Here is a 21,568-nt window from a genome sequence, read left to right on the forward strand (position 1 = left end):
ACTCTCAAATAAATAATTTCAAGCAGACCTGCCAGGGTCCAATGTGACTTCCAGAGGGTTTAGAAATAAGGAAAGCCTTCGATCAGTGACAAATTGCAGCAAATTCAATATCTATAATGAGATTAACTAATTAAATTCATATATTATGCCTATCGTGTGATAGCCATTCTCATTCTACAAAGGTCTGGTTTTGAAAATAGATACAAGTGAGTAATGGTTGGTATAATGAAACAAATCTTTATCACAAAGCATAGAAAATAGCTTGTTAAATCGAGGAACAGTTTTGATGGAAATCTTGTAATTAAACTTTTGTTAGCACTATTGTAGCACAATGCCTTGCAAAATTGAGAATGCAAATTTCATAATAGCAGTCACAGTTTAAAATGAAGGTCTGCCTACAATCTAAACTGCGACATAACGGTTTTAATTTTTTAGTACCTCAAAGTAACCACAATTGAGACTGCATTGGCCATATTTAAATGTGATTCTTCGCAACAACAAGGATCACGACATGACAGAAAACGTTATTGCAACCACTATTCAAAACTCTGATTCCAGGCAACCCAACAAAATGGTGGATTTTTTTTAAAACTGGGAAATAACATGCGTATCATTATTCAAAAACCATGACAGGAGTTAGGATTATCAAAGAGGAAGAAAAAGGCCAAATAACATTCATAAAGAAAAAAGGTAATTAAAGAGAAGATATTGATAGAGTATAAATTTATGTCAAAGTATAAAACAACTGTTGCAATAAATTCCAATTTCGAATTTGTCAGAGGCCAAAACTTAAGATTTACGAGTAAATTTTACCTTCTAAGGTTTATTCACAATTTCGAATTTCCATGTCGTCTCAATTATAGAAATCATAACATAATCGTATTTTAATTGTGAAGTAGGTGTATGGATGACCTTTCATACATATTTACTATGAACAGAGATATTATTGATATTCTAAGTTAACTTATAGCGGACTCGAAAGACTAGGACAAATACTTCTCAACCCAAACTCATTATACCTTAAATCCAATATAGCAGTTCATTTTCAACAATAAAAAAAAATCATACATTTCAATATTTGTAAGACATATTAAAGAGTAAGGTTTGATCTAATGTCATAAGCAACTCAAAAAAAGGGATTTAGAGATTTGATCAGGTCCTTCCTTCTGTTTTAACTAGTGAACTAATGTTCTTCTTATGGAGGACACTCTGAGTTGTTCGCTTCTTTGCAGGAGGGCTAACAGGGTCATTCGAATTAGTATCGTCTTCTGGACCTGCCCAAGCTAAAGGAATCGCTGCATCACAGATATCGTCATACACAAATATTCTTAGTGCCTCAAAAATAAGATGCTAGATTAACAATAACATAAAAATGGTGTACTGAAGAATAGAAGTGGGAACGTGTAAGGGTGCAATTACACTTTACCAACCTAAACTTTTATGCATCAAGTTAAAATCATACATTTGAGCCCTTGAGATTTAGTTACTATTTTATGTACCTTTCTTTGGTTCGACAGATTTAGCATGAGAACGCTTCTTCCTTACATAGTTTTCTTGCAATGGCGTAGGCACTTCAAATGAGAACCGTGCAGGAGTTACACCAATTTTTTCGTATTCTGGATGATACGCCAAGAACCTTAAAACACAAGCATCGGGAGCAAAATATAAGAAAGAAGAAAGCCAATTTTTAATAATGATACTGACAATAATTCAATTAAGACAAGGTAGCTTTCAACGTCACATTGAAGAGATAGCAAAGCAGAAGGAGCATACCTCTTGACCTCGACCATTGAGCGCAATTTCTTGCCTGATGGTGCTATATAATATCTGAAACATATCATAAGAGTAACAAAATGATGATAAACAAATTAGAAATTCATAGCCAAAATTCATAATAGTGGTATTGCTACATATGTTTTGTTTATACATACATATCTGCAAATTTGCTGCTTCCTTCACTTCTGATTCGTAGCAATCGCTGCCATCCATGTGGAGTTTGTGGAATGTCTGCCTTGTCAATAGCCCAGATCAAATTGTTATCCTGAGAAACATCCTCCGGAACATCACAAGATATATAGGGTCGCCACTCACGAGCTTTTTCACAAACAAAAGGATTTTGAAGGATATATTCACGTATTTCTTCATATTTTTGCTTCGTCGGAATCAACCTCCATTTATAACAGGAAGCACATTGAACAGTGAAAGCAATAACTTTTGGCAAAAGTCTAGGAGCTGGACTTGGAGGGATTCTTAGCCGACACGGCATAGGTTTAAGCAGAAGTTGACTTGTGATGTCTTCATTTGTCAATGGGTTATATTCATCCCAAGAAGAAGATGAAGAGGAAGAAGAAGAAGAAGAAACAGATATGGTATCCAGAAGACTTGATAGTTCATTATTGAGAAAAGTTGGAGCTTTTTGGTCCTTGTTTTGATTCTTTGGTGTAAGCCAAAAGTTAGCACGATTCATTTGATTTTCCATGAAATCTAACACCTGATACATTAAAAAAAAATAAAAAATCAAAGAAATATACTTAAATCAAACCCTAATATTGTTAAACGATAAAGCTTATGAAATAAATTCAAAGCACGAGAATTTTTGCTCTCATGTTTCTTGGGACTGTATATCTAGATCTATGCATATATTCATCAAATATGAATTATGCACAAGGTTTTCCAAATATGAATCGAAAGAACTGTTTACCAAACATGATCGTGTAAAATACACAGTCAATGAAAAACAGCATATAAGCAAAACACTTTTACGGTGATTCAAATCATAAATCAATGAGAGTAGCAAATCAACAAAAAAGAAAGAGAGAGCAAGTAAAGTACTGTTGGAATAATATGCTGTGCTGAGTAGGAAGAAAGAACACAAAAAGCGCATGTAAGAGGACACGATATGCTAGGGCAGTTGTTTGTGAACCGTATTAGGGTTTTTCGCTTGTTGTCCCATTTAAAGAAGAAAAAAAAAACGAAAATAACCATAACCCTAGTGGGCTTTTTGAAATCGCCTTGGACCTTTTCTAGGCTGAACCTATAATAGAACGAATTTGGACCCCCTAACATGTCAACTATTGAGACCTACAATATATGAGAGAAAAATAATGAATGAATATACAAATAATAAAAAACCAACTTTCGAAGAGCATTGCTATACATAGCGAAATACATGATCAAGAAGGCTTCGTGAAAAGAACAAAAAAAAAAAAGTTAGCTAATGAAAATAGGTAGTTTTGACGAATACTTGGTAACACGGAGACTCGGTAGATAACACAATAGTCACTAAATGAGATGTTTTGGATTGATTTGGAATCAGTGATAAGAAACTTTGTTGTGGAAACGCTTTCAATCACGAGATATTAGCCAAGTCAATAAAAGAGCTTCAGAGAGACTAGAGTTTCTGAAAAGTCATACGATCTTCAGCACCCTGTGACTTCTATTTATAGACTAAATTATGTGCACTTGTTAGATATTTTTAAATAAAATATATATCTTTTGAAATAATTTCAACACCATATATTTGAATTTATTTAAATCTAAAATATATTTTTTGAAACAATTTTAAAACTATATCTTTAATTTTATTTGAATCTACAATATATATTTTTCAAACAATTTCAAAACTGTATCTTTCATTTTATTTGAATCCAAAATATATTTTTTTGAAACAATTTCAAAAATCAAAATCATATATTTGTTTTATTTAAATCCGATTTAAATAAATAAATATTTTTTATCCTTTAAAAAAATAAAATTTTTGAAACAATTCCATATCATATATTTGATATTAATTTATAAATAAGTTGTATTTATTTATTTATTTAATTATTTTCTCTGTTGTATTTGTCTTTTGTGTGTGACTCTGCAAGTCCTTATAACGTTGGCAATAAAATTAATTTTTTTTTTAAAAATGGTAATAAAATTAAATTGCGTGTGTGTGTTCAATATTTTGATTAACTAGATTGATGACCCGTGCGCCGCACGGGTCTTATAAGCTGTATGTCATTCGATAATATAATAAGACTTTAGATAGTTGGAAAAGTTAAAAATTAAGACAGACAAAAATACATATTAGAACATAAATATATTTGTAATCTCTCTTCTTAAATATTATATAAGAAGGCTAGATAATAGTCTAGTAATAAGATGGTGAAGTTTGTATTTCTTATACATCAAGTGACATTTACATCAAACATTTCGAAATACTTTCTCGTAAACTACATTTGATGTCACATTTTGTAAAGGCACGAATTTAAACACACTAAATAATTGTGAAAATTATTTGGAATCAGTCAAACAAACAGATAAGAGTTACAGGCAATAATTAGCAATAACTAACTTGCTAAAATTATGTGCACAACAACTAAAACTTATGATAGGTCACAACTAAAAATTACATATAATTTATACATAAACATATATATCAGATACTACATACTCTTATAGATCCACCAAAATTTGGTTCAATGTTTGGCATTCGAAATATGAAGTAACAATGGTTATGGTATTAGAACACACACTTAAATTAACAGTAAGGTGGAATGAAGTATATGTTTTCGTATAGGCCTTCAATAAATTAATACCAATTTTCAATCGACATTCCCATTGAGGGGTCACTTAGTGGATCATGAAAAAGAATAGGTAGAGAATTCTAAGCAACAATATTACTATGTATACGTCAGAAGTCAGAGAAACCTTTACATCTACTAACATTTACAAGTTGTTTTAACTTTTGGAAGTTGGCTATGTATAGTTTCTTGACTAAAAGTTTTTTTTTTGTTCAAATTATCTTTGACCAAATTATTTGTATTATTCTCTTATATATGTTGATTGCAATGATAATTATCGTAATGGCTCGCGACCCGTGCGAATGCGCAGGTCTATTACTAGTTCACAGATAAAATACAACAATGTGTACTTTGTTCAAAATAAAATGATTGATTACACAAACTCCTTAAGATTTACGCATACTCATTCAACAAAGTACAATGCTGTCAAGCAAAAAATTTATTCATTATATAACTGTTCGACTCAAAGAGTCACAATCCAGAAAATACAAAATAACTTGAAACAAATAAGCAGAACAACATAACATAAAATATAGGAGACAACTTTTCCCATTATTCTTTTTTTCCTACCACCAATAACTAATTATCATAAAGCCTAATAAAGAGAGTTTCATTGTCTCCAGCCGCAGGTGCCCCAATTCCCATACGAACACCATCTGTCAGATTGCGCGCCTCCACAAAGCGTCACCAACCACCACCAATCATGCATTGACCATATGATGCAGAAGCAAAAACCAAGACACATTGCCACAAATTTCCACACTAATCAACCAGCTTCAAGTTTGTTCTTGCCTTGTCCAAAGCTTGATCCACAAAATGTCCAAAATGCAACACCTTCATTTAAAGTGAACATCACGTACAGTAATTTGGATCAGGGACATGTAAATCATAAAGATGAAAACTGATTAAAACAAAAATAAACAAACCATATGACCTACCAAAAAACCCTTAGAAACATCATTTTCAGTTAGTTTTTTCATCATATTAACAGCAAAATTGTTGTTGTCATGGCGAAATGAAAGGTTAGCAGTCAAAGGAGGCATATTATTGTTGAATATTGGTGCAACATTTGTTCTGTCGACAAAAAAAATGCATCGGAGCAACACACAAAGGAGGCTTGATAACCTTCACAACCTGTCCTTCAAAAAACCATTGCAAATTTCCCCAAACCAACAAACATCAGGGTGATCCATGCTCCAAGTCGAATCCCATAGAAATCTCCCAACGCCTTCCATCCCTTAGAAAAAAAAAATTCACCGTTAAATTTTTTCAACCAAGAGTTCGAACTGGTTCTCTCTTGTATCAATCAAAGTGGCATATCAGGTGATCTCATCCCCAAAGTCAGCTCCAAAGGGGTTTGGTAATCTCACAACACCCTATAACAAAAAAAACAAAGAATAAACGTCAAAATAGTCCAACCAGCGGTAAAACGTATGAACATAATATGAAAAAATATTTAAACCCACGTCCTCAATATCATATTCAACAATATAGGAACGGTATTTGGTTCGCAGTTTGTTGACCGCCTTGTCCAATTCAGTAACAGGGTTGCATACCAAAGGTCCTACTAAAAATTGAGTTAGAGGAAAAAAAATTATATTCAAATCAAAATGAAAGCAAAACTTGTTTTATGAAAGCTAAACTTGTTTTACCAGTTAGTGCATGGTAGGACAACAACGTTTCAGGGTTAGAGCAAGACATATTTTCTTTATTTTTTCGTTATGTTAGCAATTTACAGTAAGAACAAACAACCAAGATGAAAATGATCAGCAAAATAACTTAGTAATATATATAGGATAGCAAAGCAGATGGGAAAAGCATTGAACATGTATGGGAAAACGAAAAATAGGCTGAGTGGAGAGGCACCGTTTTTCTATGCGGCATAACAATAGTTGAAATTAAATGCCATACATTGCATCAAAATGGCACGTTGTTCTGATTCCTAAAATCATGGTCTTTGAAATTCAATCAGTGGAATAGAGAGAGAGTTTTTAGGGTTAACACTAACAGAAGTTAATGCATGATATTAGAGGAAAAAAATTAGGATTAGTGATTAGCAAGACCTAATAAGCTTTAAGAGTAAGTGATTTGTATGCTTCTCATAATTTATCAGCCGCTTTATTCTAAACAATAATTAGGATGTGAAAATTAGCTTGATGTCTTAGCTTAGGATATACTATTAAGCATGACTTTCATTTTTAATTCTAATATATTATTATTTAATTATCTCATGAGTATTTGAACAACGTGATTATTATGTTAACCTTGTACACCCTCCGGTCACTATTATAAGCAAAAATCACAATTTTAGATTCATTCATTAAATGATGTACATAGTCTTTATTATAGACCAAATACATCATTTAATGAATGAATATAAAATGTTAATTTTTGCTTATAATAGTGACCGGAGGGTGTACATTTGATCATTGCATTGAGAATGATATCGATTTATTATGTTGATTAACCTATAATTCGATAATCACTTACTTGGATAAGCACTTAACTTGTTAAAACTTATTTTTATGAAAAATTGAAATATTAATAAGTAAATGATAACGAAAATAAAATTGATTCAATTGGGTTATTAAGATGATGGAATTGGTTCTCCTCTCCTGTTCAGATTGTTTTTGTTGTTGTAGTTGCAATTGTTGTTGTTGCGGTTGTCAACCTTAGCTGTCAACGTCGCCATCTGATTTGACAGAGCTTTGGAGGCCGCAATTAAACTGTCAAGTTCTTCCCTTGTAACCGGTTGATCTCTCATAGCTAATCACGTTAGGAAAAGAACGGGAGAAACCTGCTATGATGCCAACTGACACAGTCATAAGTGTAGGATTAGCAAGCTCTAAACCTAGATTGAAAAGTAACAAGTTTGCAAGCGACAAACTCGTGCAAATAGAGTTCTGGAATCCACCAAAAATTGAGAAAACTCTCTAAAATATTATTAAATGAATAAAAGTTATTGAATGAATAAAAGTTGTCTCTCTGGCTACAACTGTTAAGCTTAAATAGGGAAATAACAAAACACTGATGGGTTAAAACTAACAAACTAAAAAAAAACAAACAAATAATAAAATGAGAAATGTTAACTTGTGCCCTCAAGGCACAAGTTAACACCACCCTAATAAAATTAGGCTGAAATAATAAAGGGAAATGTTAACGAATGCCTCCGGAGCACTCTTTAAGCACCTAAAGTAGTAAGTAAGATTTTATGAAAGTTTCTGCAGTTATTGCATTGGAAATTGAAGTCTTTACTTTTTTTAAAGAATAATTTCTTCATTAGGAATGCTTAAAGAGTGCCCCATGGACACTCGTTAACAAGACTCAATAATAAAATACTTATAAAACTACTAAGGAAACCCTCTTACATCAATATGAGAAAGTTGTCACAAAAGTTGTCAAAAAATTGTTGTTCAAATATCATTTCTCATTGAAAATCATGTCTACTACTAAGATCATCCTCAATGGTGAGGTCTTCACCATTTAAGAATCGGTACCTAATAGGTACCCCCATTGGGGAGTTTTTTTTGGGTCTTCTAAAACCTAAGGTCTCACTTAAGACCCTCGTTCTTAAGTGGACCTCGCAATACTTTTTATTAAAATATTATTGTATTGTTATTTGTTAAAATTCAAATGATAAATAGTTATTAGTGTGATCCATTTAGACCTTTTGTTAGAGGTCTCCATTAGAGTGATTGAATGCTTATTAGATACTATTATTATAAAAACTTATAAAATAGTGATATATACACATGAGACTTGTTTAAAACCTCAAAATTAAATGTCTCAATTGTGGATGCTTTAACAAACTATTTTGCCTCCCTAATAATGAAAATTTGACATATACTCCATCCGTTTCAAAATATAAGCAAAATTTACTTTTTAGGTTCATTCATTTAATGATGTATGTGGTCCATAATATGTATTACATACATCATTAAATGAATGAATCTAAAAAATAAATTTTACTTATATTTTAAAACGGAGGGAGTACATCATATCAAGAAAAATAAATGAATGGTTGCTTTCTTTTAGAAAAAGAAAAGGGCAAAAAGGAAGAGAACCAAAAAGACAAAAGTAACAAAGGGTGCAATGACAAGAGGAAGAGGATGTAATGTCAATGTGTCCTGTTTTTGCGTTTAAGGGACCCATCCCAACTCCTCTTATTCACAATTTGTGGCTTGGATTTAATTGAAGCAGAGAAAATATCTATCCTTTCATATGCCTGACTGGTTATCGACACAAGTTGAGCTGGTTTTGATGGATCCACCACCAAAGTTGTGAGACAATTTTAGTTGTAATATCTAACATATTTTAATATAACTTTTTAGTCTATATATTTTAGGGTTATGTTAACCGGTGCCCGGGGCACTGGTTAAAAAAACCAGAAAAAGAAAGTTTTAAATTAAAAATAATATTTTTTAAACATTGAATGAGTTGACTGCACAAGTTCCAAGGTCATATTACTATATTTACTCCCTTAACCAGTGCTCCAGGGGCACTGGTTAACGTTACCCTATATTTTAATATAATTTCAATACGTGGTGTGTATACATTGAAGAATATTCAATAATTTGTAGATAAAAAGGTTTTTGAAAATATTTTAAATATACAAGTGTTTAATTATTATATAATAATTTATCAAATCCTTATGATCTTGTACGAGACTTTATTAAAAAACAATTTTTTCAAGATTGTGTAAAAAGTAGTATTAAAATATACAAATAAATATTCTAAGTATTACTTAGATAGTAAGCCAAATTTTATTTCAAGGAAAAAAAACCCCAATTTGACATTATTTCGCGAGTTGTAATCATTTGGATTTGGAAGTATACGACTTTATGTTTTTAGCTTTGTTGATAAAATATGATAGTATTGTGTTTTTTTTTTTTTCGGTACAATGATATTTTGTTTTTATTATATAGAGAAAGAGAAATGATATTTGTATAACCAATTTATGACAATTTTTGTAACAACTTTATCTCTTATACTTATATAATGTTTTAACTTTCTCTCTATATTGTTTTGGTTTTCGTGTCAATCACTACATTTCTTTGAAAATTTATAGTTATTTTATAAGTTGTTAAGTAGATGGGTGTTCAAATAACATTATTTATTGACAAAATATGTTTTGTTTGAACCTTCAATTGCCGTGTGTATGGAAGACTAGGAGGAGTCGTTATCTTTGACACCTTATGTTATCTTAAAATAATCAATCTTTCATTATCAATGGTGTAAAATTATTTTTGAGGGAATCAATGGTGTAGAATTATTTTATACAGCCTTTATTGAAAATATGAAGCTTCTTTTTAATTTTAATAAAATTGGATAAATAATTATATTAATTTAACCATATATTAAAACAGGTGGCAATATCTTCCACCCTGAAAACACTTCAGTGGGGGTAGGGGGAAAGAAATGGAAAACATAAAGAAAATTTATTCTAGTGGTCCTGCTTTTATGCTAGTTGTTTAGATCCTTGGGTGAAGAAAAAGGAGAGCTAGCTGGCAAAGTTTAGGAACTAGTTTATCCTCTCAAGTCTCCAAGGAGACCTTTGTGAGTCTTCAATACTACAATATATAAATCCCACACAATTCTACCCTTCTTTTACCAAGGGCATTTCTTGGAATAATTAATTCCTTAGGATAAAAACAAAACAAAATGCTTCCTTTTGTTGTTTAGAATTCAGTAATTTATTAAGGAAATCTTTTTAAGAGTTTTGCCGTTCATCGAGGTTTTACCTAACATGAAATATTAGTCTCTGCAGTTGTGTGCAAAGCCGAAGGATATCCGAGTTATATAGAAAACAGTAATTTTTAAAAGTTTAATCATAAAATAACAAATTAGTCCTTAACGTATCACATAAAATTGAAAAAATTGAGATTTTGTGCTAAAATAAATTACAATTTTCAATTCCTTAAATTCTCCTTGAATTTATTTTAGTTATTGGATCAAACTACCATCATCCAAATTTAAGGATCAAATTGATGATTCCCTCATTATGTAGATTTGTAAGTGCACAAGAGACATGAATATGACAAGAGTATCCATTATCCACTAATTATGTGTTCATTGTGTGTGGTTATATTCTAGTTTTGGACTTCTTTTTCAATCATATATCATGGAAAAAGGAGATTCCTCTTGTGATGTTCATGTTTAGAGAAATTGTGAATTACCTAGAGCATGCATTGATTCTTCTGCAGTAAACATCTCAAGAGTGAAGAGCTTATACTTAGTAAAGATCTTTCCCATAACTAGAAAGTTTTTTCACATATATTTATATGTACAACAACTCATACCCAACAAGCTAAGCACATAAAATATAAACACCTATTCATAGGGTTACACAAAAAGAGACAAAATTAGTTCTCCTTTCTTGTGCTGAGATTACCAACCAAGGTCAACAAGTCCAATCAAATGCACATTGGTGAGAAAGATGGTCACCGTCTCAAGAGAAGAAGTGACTAACCTCAATTCTCAAACACAATACAAAAAGGATTATTTCTTATTTAAGAGTTCTCATGGAAATTAAGTGATCTAGCTAAAGCTGCAGGGTTAGCCATCAACATTGGAGAGGTTTGAACATGGTTTTTACCATCTTTCTTTGATTGAAAAGCCTTAATCATACCACCTCTACTCAAACCTTCATTCTTAATTCCAAGTGTTTCCCAAATTGAACTCTTTGCAGCTTCATTTGGATCATCAATTCTCAATGTTTTAGGAACCAAAACACACCCATTTCTTTGTTTTGGTGATTCTTCTGTTTGCAAATGGTCTTGTTTAGCAGCAATTTCGTCGTTGTTGTTATCATCATCCCTCGAGTGTTTCCCGAGTGTTGGAGATTTCGGACTAGACTTTGGAGTTGCCGCGGGAGCATGAGCCGGAAACCAAGGAACATTCCAAAAAGGAGCAGGGTAAAATGACATGGGAAATCCCGGAGGACACAAAGTTTGTGGCGAGGGAATTGCGCCGGAACTCCAAGTATAAGGCCAAGGAGCACTAGTCATACATGGAACTTGAGGAATGAAACCATTATTTTGGCTTGGCAATGATTCTTGTGACATGTTTTTACCACTTTCCTCCATAGATTTTGAAATTGTATCAGAAGATGCACTCGAAAAACAATCACCATTATTTCGATTGTCGTTGAGAACCTTTTTCTCTGCAGGATTGAGATCATTTGACAATGAATCATAGATATGTGGATGATCCAACCCAAAGCTGAGAACTCTACCATTGGTTTTCAAATTTTGAAGATGATGAGTTCCATTAGGAGAAATAATTCTTGCTGCATCAAGAGCCTCAGAGATGGTGATGTGGCGATAATGTGAGGAAGAGTTGTTCTTATTTTTTCTTCTCCCTGCACCGACCGGAACATTTCTCATGGTTCCGCCTGCAGTCCAATATCTTTGACACGCCTTGCAAAAATAGCGCGGCTGATTGACGTTGTAATTATTGTAGTAACAGAATTTTGTGTCCGCGCTGTTGCAGCGTGGACACGGGAGTAATTTGTCTGGTTTCTTTAGTGTTTTCTCTTGAGCGTTGTTGTTGTTTGGTGTTGTATCACTTTGTTCATTTTCGGATTTTGAAGTTTCTTCATCTATGGAAGGTGTTTTCGGGTTCTGAATACCCAATGTTGCTGCGGAATTGTTGTTGTCGTTCTTGATCTCTGCGGCATCTGGTGGAGGATCAGCTTCTTTCTTTTTCTCAGCATCTTTATCTGCTTCAGGATCCTATTAATTTGACACAATGTTTTCATTAAAGATTAATGATGAACATGAGACACAGCATCAACACTAACATGTTGACACCGCTAATTATTTGAGACAATATAAATGATTTAATGTAACTATTGTATGTGTCGCTGTGGTGTCAAAGTCAGACACCAAACATTTTTCCAAATCTGAAGTATTAGTCCTGCATATCCAAGAGCATAAGTGCATAATTTGCAATTTTATAAATTCAAATTAGATTATAACTCAAACAAAAAGAACATCAAGAAAAGGTTGAAGAAATTTAACATGCTTATTTTTTTGGTTACATTTAACATGCTTATTAAATAATAAAAGTATATCAAAGTATGAAAATAATTTAAATTTAGTAACTCATATGAATTAGATATATATAATTTCTGTGTGACTGAATATTATAATTGAAAAATATATATTGCATCAATTGAGGTATATAAACATAAATTAGATATTCAGACTAAGTAAAAGTATAAATGAGTTTATAAACAAAAAGACTTAAGTAGAAGTAGAACTTTTCAACTATATACTGCTCATAGGAAGGTCTAGTCAATTTATTTTAATGTAAAATAAATACCTGCTGTCTCAGTATATTTGACTGAAATTGTTTGTTGTCTGGTTTTAATCGGTGATTAAATGAAAAATAAAATTAACCAAAACATAAAAAAAAAATCAAAAACTTTATTTCAAGTCCTTACCAACTTCATGTAAAAATTAAAAAGAAAAAACTAATCAAGTCTTTTTCCAAAACTCTGTTTCGGAAGTAAGTAAGAAAATTGAACTAGAAAACACGATCCTAAATTTTTTTAATCAAAAAACTTGTAAAAATTGAAAATTCCCTAAAAATCTAAATACTACTACAAAGATTTTCAAAAAGGGGTAAATTTCAGAACATGAAAAAATCAAAACCATATAGAAAAAATTGTAAAAAAGGATAAAGAAAAACCAATCCATTACCCTATGCTCAAATTTATTTAATTTTGACATCTTAAAGAGATAAAGCTCGAGATAAGAAAATAACCTATAATAAGATCATACAAACAATCATGTAAAAAAAAAAAAATCATACAAACAAGACATCTCCAATCATATTGACTTTTTCAATAAACACAACAAATAGATACTCGTGGTGCATGTTTAGTATCACAGTCGTTGCAGTCTATGATTTTGACAAAACCACCGTGATATCAAACATGCACGATACAGAAAACAAAAAGGTCTCCTTAATCATATAAAAATCTTTAGTATCTACAATTAATTGCGTGCAATATCATACTTTAATTTATAAAAAAAAAATTGTACCTTCTCGATTTCTTCTTCTTCATCTTCATTCTCAGACTCACTATAATATTCATCTCTTTCTTCTTCTACATCCATCGCCGCCACCGGCGAAACATTTTCCTCACCAGCAGTGATAAGAGCTTCACCTTCCCCAGGAAAAAGAATCTTTTTCCCAAAGAGCTTAATTTCAGGGTCCTTAGTTTCAATCATTTTTTCTTAAAGATCCAAACATACACAACGAAACAAAAACAAAAGGAAGTTAAAAAAACGCGCGAGACAGTTATTAGTTAAGGTTTATGTTTGTTTTGAAGAAAGATGTTTCGGTTTTTTCGAGGAAAAATGTTGGCAATGAAATGAGTGCACGACGAATTGGATTTTGATCCGTTTAAGCTAAAAGCTGTGTGACACGTCAGCGTTGGTCTTTGATTCTTGGCCACAAGTTTTTGTGGCTTGTAATAGATTTTCTTTTTCAAACATTTTTTTTCAAGATTCTCTAAGTTGCATATAACTTTTCGTGTACCCTACTTGTGGCAATGACACGTCAACTTCTTTTGGTTTTTTGTGTGTTTTTTACTGGTGTTTAGTGGAATTTTGGGTAACGTGGTGCAAGTTGATTGGCTATGTTGTGAATGACAGCGTCCAAGGAGACAATGCTGATAGGTTTTTTACCATAAAAGATAGGAAAAAGAGGGGTATAAATCAAAATAGAAATAGAAATAGAGTGTATGGTAGATTTGATATTTTTGTGATGTTATAAAAGAAATACTCCCTCGTATTACTTGTAACACTAAAACCTTAATTCTCATCACAGTAATAGAAACGGAACTTTATCTTCTCTATAGCTGTAGAGGTATGCAGAATTGGTCGAACTGTATTAACAAATATCGTATGTTCATTGTCTTTCTTTTAACAAATATCGTATGTTCATTGTCTTTCTTTTTTGTTTTCTTATTTAATCTTTTGTTACTAGTTGTTCTAAAAATTAGGTTAAAATAGTTTCCATCAAATTCAGTAGTGTTTTCCGATACATGATTCCAACTTGATAGTATTGTGAAGTGTAAGAGGTCATTAGTAAGGTATGTCTTTCTAATCATTCTTCTTTGATAAAATAAGTGATAGCATTCAACATAGACCTATTGAAGCATATTTGAATATTCATTTATATGACAACTTTTGAGAAAATGAAGTATTGATACAAAAACCAAAGTAATAAAGAGAAAGTAAAATCATAATGAAAGTATGAAAGAGAAAGTTGTCACAAAAGTTATCAATTAATATTATTCTCACAATGATTGCTTAGCAATGTTAATATTAAAAACAATTTAATAATTTAAGTATAAATGATAATCAGGACATGTGGTAACTTCAAACGATACAAACAGTTAGGGAATCAAGACCCCTTTGATATTTCCAAGTATATTAATTAATTTTTTTACCAACACACCCCTATTTATTTTATATCTTTTTCTACAATCATCATTAAATACTATGTTGAAAACATACACTAACCCTATCTCTTCGAGGATAAAATTGTAAAAACAATAACAATTACAAACAAATTTATTACCATTTTAATTTTCTTAATTCCCGTTATTTTTTCAAAAGGGCCCTATAATTAGGGACGAAGGTAATACTTAGGTTGGTGTGGATGCTCTATTGGCTGAGTTGTGTGCGAAACAAATAGCGATTGGCATATTTCATAATCGAGGCTACACAATGTGATTTCTGAAAATGATTGCTTGGAAGCAGTGAATATCTTCATTGGTTTCAGTAGCCATAACTTACATGTTCATGCTTCAACCATTCTTCAAATCTCAAAGGCCTTACAACAAGAAGAGAATTTTACTTTTGTTTAGTGCATAGTTTGCCTGAGCAAAATACGAGTGCAGACTGCAGACATTATGGCTAAAGAAGGCTTTCATTCGACTTCAACCGTTTGTTGGGACCGTCCCCCATCAAGCATGGAATCACTCATTTTAAGAGACAAGCTTGAAACTTAAATTTCCTTCCGTTTATATTTTTTCTTTCTTTTCTAATTTTTTTTTACTTTGTAACCCTGCCAAAAAAAATTACTTAGGTTTCCTAAAATGCTACAACACCATTACAACATTTTGAGGGCAAAAGACATCATCAAAACAAAACAAAACAACGCAAATATAGAAAACACATGCAAATATAGAAATATTTTGTTTGGGTCATATTGAAATTGTTTTCTATAATTTTCATTTGAGTCTTTATTTTGGGAGGTTAAATCAAATAATCTACTTATTTAAAGGATCAAATCCAAACTGAATAAATTTTACAAAGATTAAAACCAAAACGCTTAATATTTATAGGACATTTTGCATATTTAAGTTTGTTTTTAAAAGCTCATGAGTTTTTAAAATCAACGATTAACATGAGCTTTTTTTTTCCTTTAAAAAAAGCTCATGTTAACTGTTGATTATTTTTCAGTGACCATGTCAACATAAAGACACGTGTCCTTATTAGTGGGAAAGTATAATATAAAGAAAAATAATTTGAAGAAAAAGGTGCTGTTGGAGCATAAAGCTCGAAAGCTTGCGGTTGTGATGGCCTCATAGGTCAACCAATTTTGGATTACTATTATCTGAAAAATAACTACTCGTTTTTGGTTAGTTTTTAATACAAAAGCATAGGTGAGGGAAAGTTTAATTTAATTAAACTAAGATTAACACTTAATGTCTAACTCAACAGCAACTTTAAGTGCTTAAAGTTGCTTTTGATAATGCTAGGGGCGGCCGCATGGTTGATTAAGCTTTTTAATACTCATAGATTTTCTTTTTGTTGACAAAGCTCGTTGATTTCTTATTCATTTTTTCGATAGTTTAAGGTTTGTTTGTTATCCTTTCCTTCAAAAAAAAAAAGGTTTGTTTGTTATCCTTATCTCTAAGAGTAGGGATTTATCTATTTGACAAAAAAATATAGAAATTTGTGTACATACTTTGGAAATTATAATGTTTGACTCTTTTAATAAATACTTTTTAATTTAAAATGTTTAAAAATTGTCTCATAAACACTTGTTAACAAGACACCAAAATTAAAAGATATTAGAGTCAGATGCTAACGTAAACTTTTCTCACTTACCATTTCATCAACTTTTCTTTATCGGGAACTCAATCCACATTTTCCTTAGCTTTTAAGGCTTTGTTTGGATGCACAAAGAAAGTGAAAGGAAAGAATGAGAAAGGAAAGATTGTCTAAGGAATGAAAAAGAGTAAAAAGTGAGAGGATTGTTTTGGTTGTTTGGTACAAGAGAAAGTGGAGTAGAAAGTTGGAGGAAAAAAAAACCTAAATTTAGTAATTATCATAAATACCCTTAAACAAAAATAATATGTTAGCAAAAAATAAATAATAAAAGTTGGGGTATTTTGGACATTTCAAATATAATGTTTGTGTTTCTCAAACTTTCTGTCCTTATGTGTGGAAAGGTTTCAGAGGTGGGTCCCACATATATTCTTTCTTTCCTACCCCTTTTTAGGGAGTTCCAAACAAAAGAAAGTCATTCTTTCCCTCACCTTTCTCTCCTCATCACTTTCTTTCCTTTAAAACAAAGACACTTCCCTCACCTTTAATACTAAGTAGTATCATGGTGTAATTACTTGTCTTTAGTGCACTAAACAAGTTTTTGTGGAGGCAATACGAAATTGTATATAGGATCATCTAAATTTACATAGCTATTGGTTACAAAATAATGAACAAGTGGGGTCAACAACGCCCAATTACCACAACGTAGATCCGTGCCTAACAAGTTATATTTGGATTTGGGTTCTTACAATTTAAAGAGATTGAAGTTAGAACAAAAAGATATCACATGAAGTGAAAATAGACATGGAGAGAAGTAATTTTGTCATGAAAACTAACATAAGTAGATTTCAGGGGTTATCAATTGTATCAAGAAATTATAAACTAAAAGGTCCTTTGTTTTGAAGTAGAATAGGAAATTGTGGTGGTCAAGATATGGTAGCAATAACTATTACTTACTATTAGCTTAATTTTTTTAATGACAAATATATATAAGAAAATGAATAACGAATGTACAGAGAGAAAATGCACACCAAAAGTTGTCCGCCATAAATCCCCAACAAACACCTAAAAAAGTAACAAATGAACACCGATCAGAGGGCAATAAAAATCCTAGATCAATTCTATAGTGTATAAGTGAGGCAAATTTTGCATCATGCACATGCTAGTTTGTTGGAAAATTAGATGCTGGATTACAACATATAAGAAATTAAAGAGAAATATCATAACAAATAAATATGACTAAAGTGAAATAAAGCAAACGGAACTTATCGAATTTGGTTGCCGACACGACTTCATCAAAATCTTCACAAATCAAATTAGAGGAAACCTGCAAAACAACACACGGTTATGTAACCTGAGGCATGATTTAGTCACATTCCTAGAAGATTTTATCCGCCTCATAAGGACATATCTTCCCGTTATGAATCACAACCTGAGGTGACATAACAACTCAAATTTATCTCAAAGATAACAGAAGATGTAACCTAGAAACTCAATATTTTGGATGATAGAAAATAATTGTGTATAGAGAAACATAAAGTGAGAGAGTGTGTATGTGTATACTATATGCGAATATTTTTTCTGCAATGGCAATTACTATGTACAGTAGTAAGTTACGTGAGGCTTATTTGTAGAAGAAAATGAAGGATATATCTGTGAGAGTTGTGGTTAGTTGTTCCTTATATTAAGGAAAATGAGGCATAATAATTGGGAATGAGATTTAAGCCTCTGACTAAACCGTCAAGCATCAACTGTTACAAAAATAAATATAAAATACATTTGACAAGTAAGCCTTTTGACTAAGTAAATATCACATGGTTAAATTAAATCAACAACAAATAATGAACAATTTTAATAACTTTTGAAATATAATATCAACTCAAAAATACAACATAGTTTTCATCGTGAATCAATAAATCTCACCATTAAATTAAATGAGATATGATTTGACTTTTTTGATCCAATGATAAAAAAGACACTTCTTCATGTTTAAAAAGCATTTTTGATCCAATGATAAAAAAGACATTTCTCATTGTATATTAGAAACATTCACTGCAACAAGTTGGTGATAAAACAAGTTACGTTTTGAAGACCAAGAACATCTAAGGCTATTCCTGAAAAGTGCGATTCCGAGCATCTTTCTCTACTTCTAGTAGAAGAAATCGAAGAGCATCTTCAAAGACCAGTATAGATGGACTCGAAGATAAGCATTCGTGAAGTCAGTCGAAAAGTCAAATTGTCTCATAACTACCATGTCAAAAGTTTGTCAAAGAAATTTTTAAAAAAGTATTTATGCTTGGGAAGCCTTCAATGTTTCAAAATACTTGACACTATTTTTTGGTGTACACTCCATATACGACTATTTGAGTTATTTCTTTTTTCTATAAATAGTTAGTAGAATCACACTCCATATATATGAGTTTTGTTGGATATTTATGTATGGATAAAGCTAAATACAGCGAAAGAAAATTTCGTGAAACATAGCGAATCTTTTATAGCCATTGGATAGGGAGGATTGTTTTTTGATTTCCATTTTTTCAGCAACTACCTCCTTGTATTCCGCCAAAGAACAAACTGTCATTGGTTAATATTGTGTCGGGAAGCATTCGCTGTGTTTTCTTTCCCACTAAATAGCATTGCTCTTTATGTATTGCCGTCACTTTTGCTAAAACAAATATTCATACATGATGTTGGATACGATGTTCCAACATCCTAGCACGATTTAGTGTGCCCTGTTTATATGGCAAGATTTACGTGCGCTTTATCTATTTAAGGAATCCACGTCTATCTACTTGTCGGCCAAGACGCGTGCTTTATGTCCAGAATCAGCTGTGCGATTTGTTCCTAAAGTAGTGACAACATTTTAGGAAACTTTGGATGTGTATTTGTTGTTCCTAAAGATGTGCCAACATTTTAGGAGACTTTGTTTATTTCCTAAAGATGCTCCAACACTTTAGGAAAGTTGTGATTTGGTTCTGATCCTTGTGAGCAGATATTTTGATGGACCAACATTGTTTTTTGAAGCTCAATAAGAAGGTCAAGCCCGTACTGCTTCAGACTATATAAGGAAGGACGCAAAACTTAATTCTTCATGGAAGCCGTCATATTGAGTTTTCAAGGTTTTGAGTCTGTGTTAATTGTGAGCCTTTCTTGTGTCTCCTTGGTACAAGTTTAGGAATGTGTTTATTGAGTTGTATTTGTGAATGGCTCTAAAGCTTTTAAGCAAAGAGTAGGTTCTGTTTATTGGAGTGTGATCCTTCTTGTTTGTGTTCAAATAATTACAGGGGTTGTGATTGATTGAGCGAAAGTGAGATGGTATCTCAGATCTAGGAGTTCCTAGGTTGAAGTCAATACGGGTAGGTCCTAGGTCTTTAAGTTGTAAACTTGGAGTTTGCTGAGAACTTAGAATAAGGACTACACTAGTGGATTTCCTTCCTGGCTTGGTAGCCCCCAGAGTAGGTGTGTTTGTCACCGAATTGCGTTAACAATTCACCTGTGCCATTTACTTTCTTGTCTTTTTCGTTTGCATCTTTTGTTTAATTCTGCTAGCACGATGTTCTAAACATTACATTCAACATTTGTATTTTGTGTCTAGTGTTGGAACATCATATAGAACATCTGGAAGCTAACGCGCCATAATTTCAAGTTTATTTTTTTGTAAAAAAAATAAATAAATAATATGAGTTTATTTTGGTTCCATAAACTAACGTACTAAGTTACACATCCATATACGATAAAATCGTAGTTTGATCAAACGATGTATGTAACTCCCGTGCAAAAACCAAAATATTACAGTTGATACAGTGTTTACTTAGTTTAATGGCATTTAATCTGAGATCGAACTACTCGCATGATAGTTATACAATCACTAAATTAATTATATATAAATGATTATGATCGTTGCCATGAGATTAAAAGATCCAAAATTATAAACAACGGTGCTATATATCTCGCGAAACAAAAGTTTTTAGTGAAATCTTATATTTCTTCACACTAACTCTATAGCAGTGCTACTCTCTTTCAACTGACATGGGTGATTTTAAACCTAACAACATCACTCCTTTTTCCTCATAAAACTTAACCGATCCATGATACACTTCTTGCTTATGTGAGCAAATTTTGTAATAAAACTTAAACAATGCTACCTATTCTATTTGTTGGGCAAATTCTGCAATTTTGAAGCTTTGCTCTTTCTCTCTAAAGCTGGATTCTTCTTCTTCACGTTGTTTTGGTTCTGTAATTTCTGGAGTGGTTTTTGTTTTTCATTTTAAACACCAAAATTTATTACGCCAAGTGAAAGAATCACTAAATCAAGGACTAAAGGGAAAGGAATACAAAGGTGCCGTATATATGCGAAACACCTAACCCAGGTAGGAACGTATATATGTGGAACCTCTACGAAATAAAAAACACAGCCCAACACCACTAGATGGCTAAGTGGCGCAACAGCACCCTAAAATCCAACAAAGATAGAACAGCACCATCAAATCCCATCCTACCAAAACATGGCTAAATGGAACCCCAAAAGGCAGGCAGCAGGGAACCGAAAAAACAGCAAGCAGTGCAAAAAGCAAAAAATTCCCCCACAGGCCAGAGAGCAGCTGCTACACGGGCACATAGCAGGCACCTGCAGCAGGCGAAACTGACCACACAGTAGCACCAAAAAACTCTTAAACTGAGCCAGCTGCACTTCCATCACACCACGCCCCCATCCCAAAGTTACCTTAGAAGGCAAGCCTTCAGATTCCACTTCCATTCATAAAGCATACAAATCGAAGATTTAATCCGATTCAACAGCCATCGCCAAGACAAAACTTTAATCTTTTCTATAACTTCCCCAACGTCCCAAGTCAAGTTATTGAAAATTTTATCATTTCTTGCTCTCCACAAAACCCACATATTAGTATGCCAAACTAGCCAAAGACC

General features: G+C 32.2%; 2 protein-coding genes across 2 annotated transcripts; both read right to left on the reverse strand.

The window, feature by feature from the left end:
- Nucleotides 1-1,114: 1,114 nt before the first annotated feature.
- Nucleotides 1,115-2,504, reverse strand: LOC146937173 (methyl-CpG-binding domain-containing protein 2-like). Its single transcript, XM_085757770.1, has 4 exons — nt 1,932-2,504; nt 1,774-1,827; nt 1,500-1,636; nt 1,115-1,295 (listed from the first exon to the last, which is right to left on the reverse strand). Exons 1-4 carry the CDS (start codon nt 2,498-2,500, stop codon nt 1,153-1,155), a joined length of 903 nt encoding a protein of 300 aa, XP_085613896.1. The 5' UTR covers nt 2,501-2,504; the 3' UTR covers nt 1,115-1,152.
- Nucleotides 2,505-10,800: 8,296 nt separating this feature from the next.
- Nucleotides 10,801-13,956, reverse strand: CDF3 (cycling DOF factor 3). The gene is made up of 2 exons (XM_085751616.1): nt 13,619-13,956; nt 10,801-12,301 (listed from the first exon to the last, which is right to left on the reverse strand). Exons 1-2 carry the CDS (start codon nt 13,805-13,807, stop codon nt 11,078-11,080), a joined length of 1,413 nt encoding a protein of 470 aa, XP_085607742.1. The 5' UTR covers nt 13,808-13,956; the 3' UTR covers nt 10,801-11,077.
- Nucleotides 13,957-21,568: the final 7,612 nt, after the last annotated feature.

This window comes from Medicago sativa, chromosome 3 (genome assembly GCF_051527215.1).
Source record: "Medicago sativa cultivar Bolivia chromosome 3, Bolivia_mono, whole genome shotgun sequence".
Taxonomy (NCBI): Eukaryota; Viridiplantae; Streptophyta; class Magnoliopsida; order Fabales; family Fabaceae; genus Medicago; species Medicago sativa.

Coding starts and splice junctions, on each gene's coding strand:
- LOC146937173 (XM_085757770.1), bottom strand. CDS start 2,500: ATGTATCAGGTGTTAGATTTCATGGAAAATCAAATGAATCGTGCTAAC. Junction 1,637..1,773: donor TCAATGGTCGAGGTCAAGAG/GTATGCTCCTTC, acceptor TTGTGTTTTAAG/GTTCTTGGCGTATCATCCAG. Junction 1,296..1,499: donor ATCTGTCGAACCAAAGAAAG/GTACATAAAATA, acceptor TCTGTGATGCAG/CGATTCCTTTAGCTTGGGCA.
- CDF3 (XM_085751616.1), bottom strand. CDS start 13,807: ATGATTGAAACTAAGGACCCTGAAATTAAGCTCTTTGGGAAAAAGATT. Junction 12,302..13,618: donor AAGAAGAAGAAATCGAGAAG/GTACAATTTTTT, acceptor TCAAATTAATAG/GATCCTGAAGCAGATAAAGA.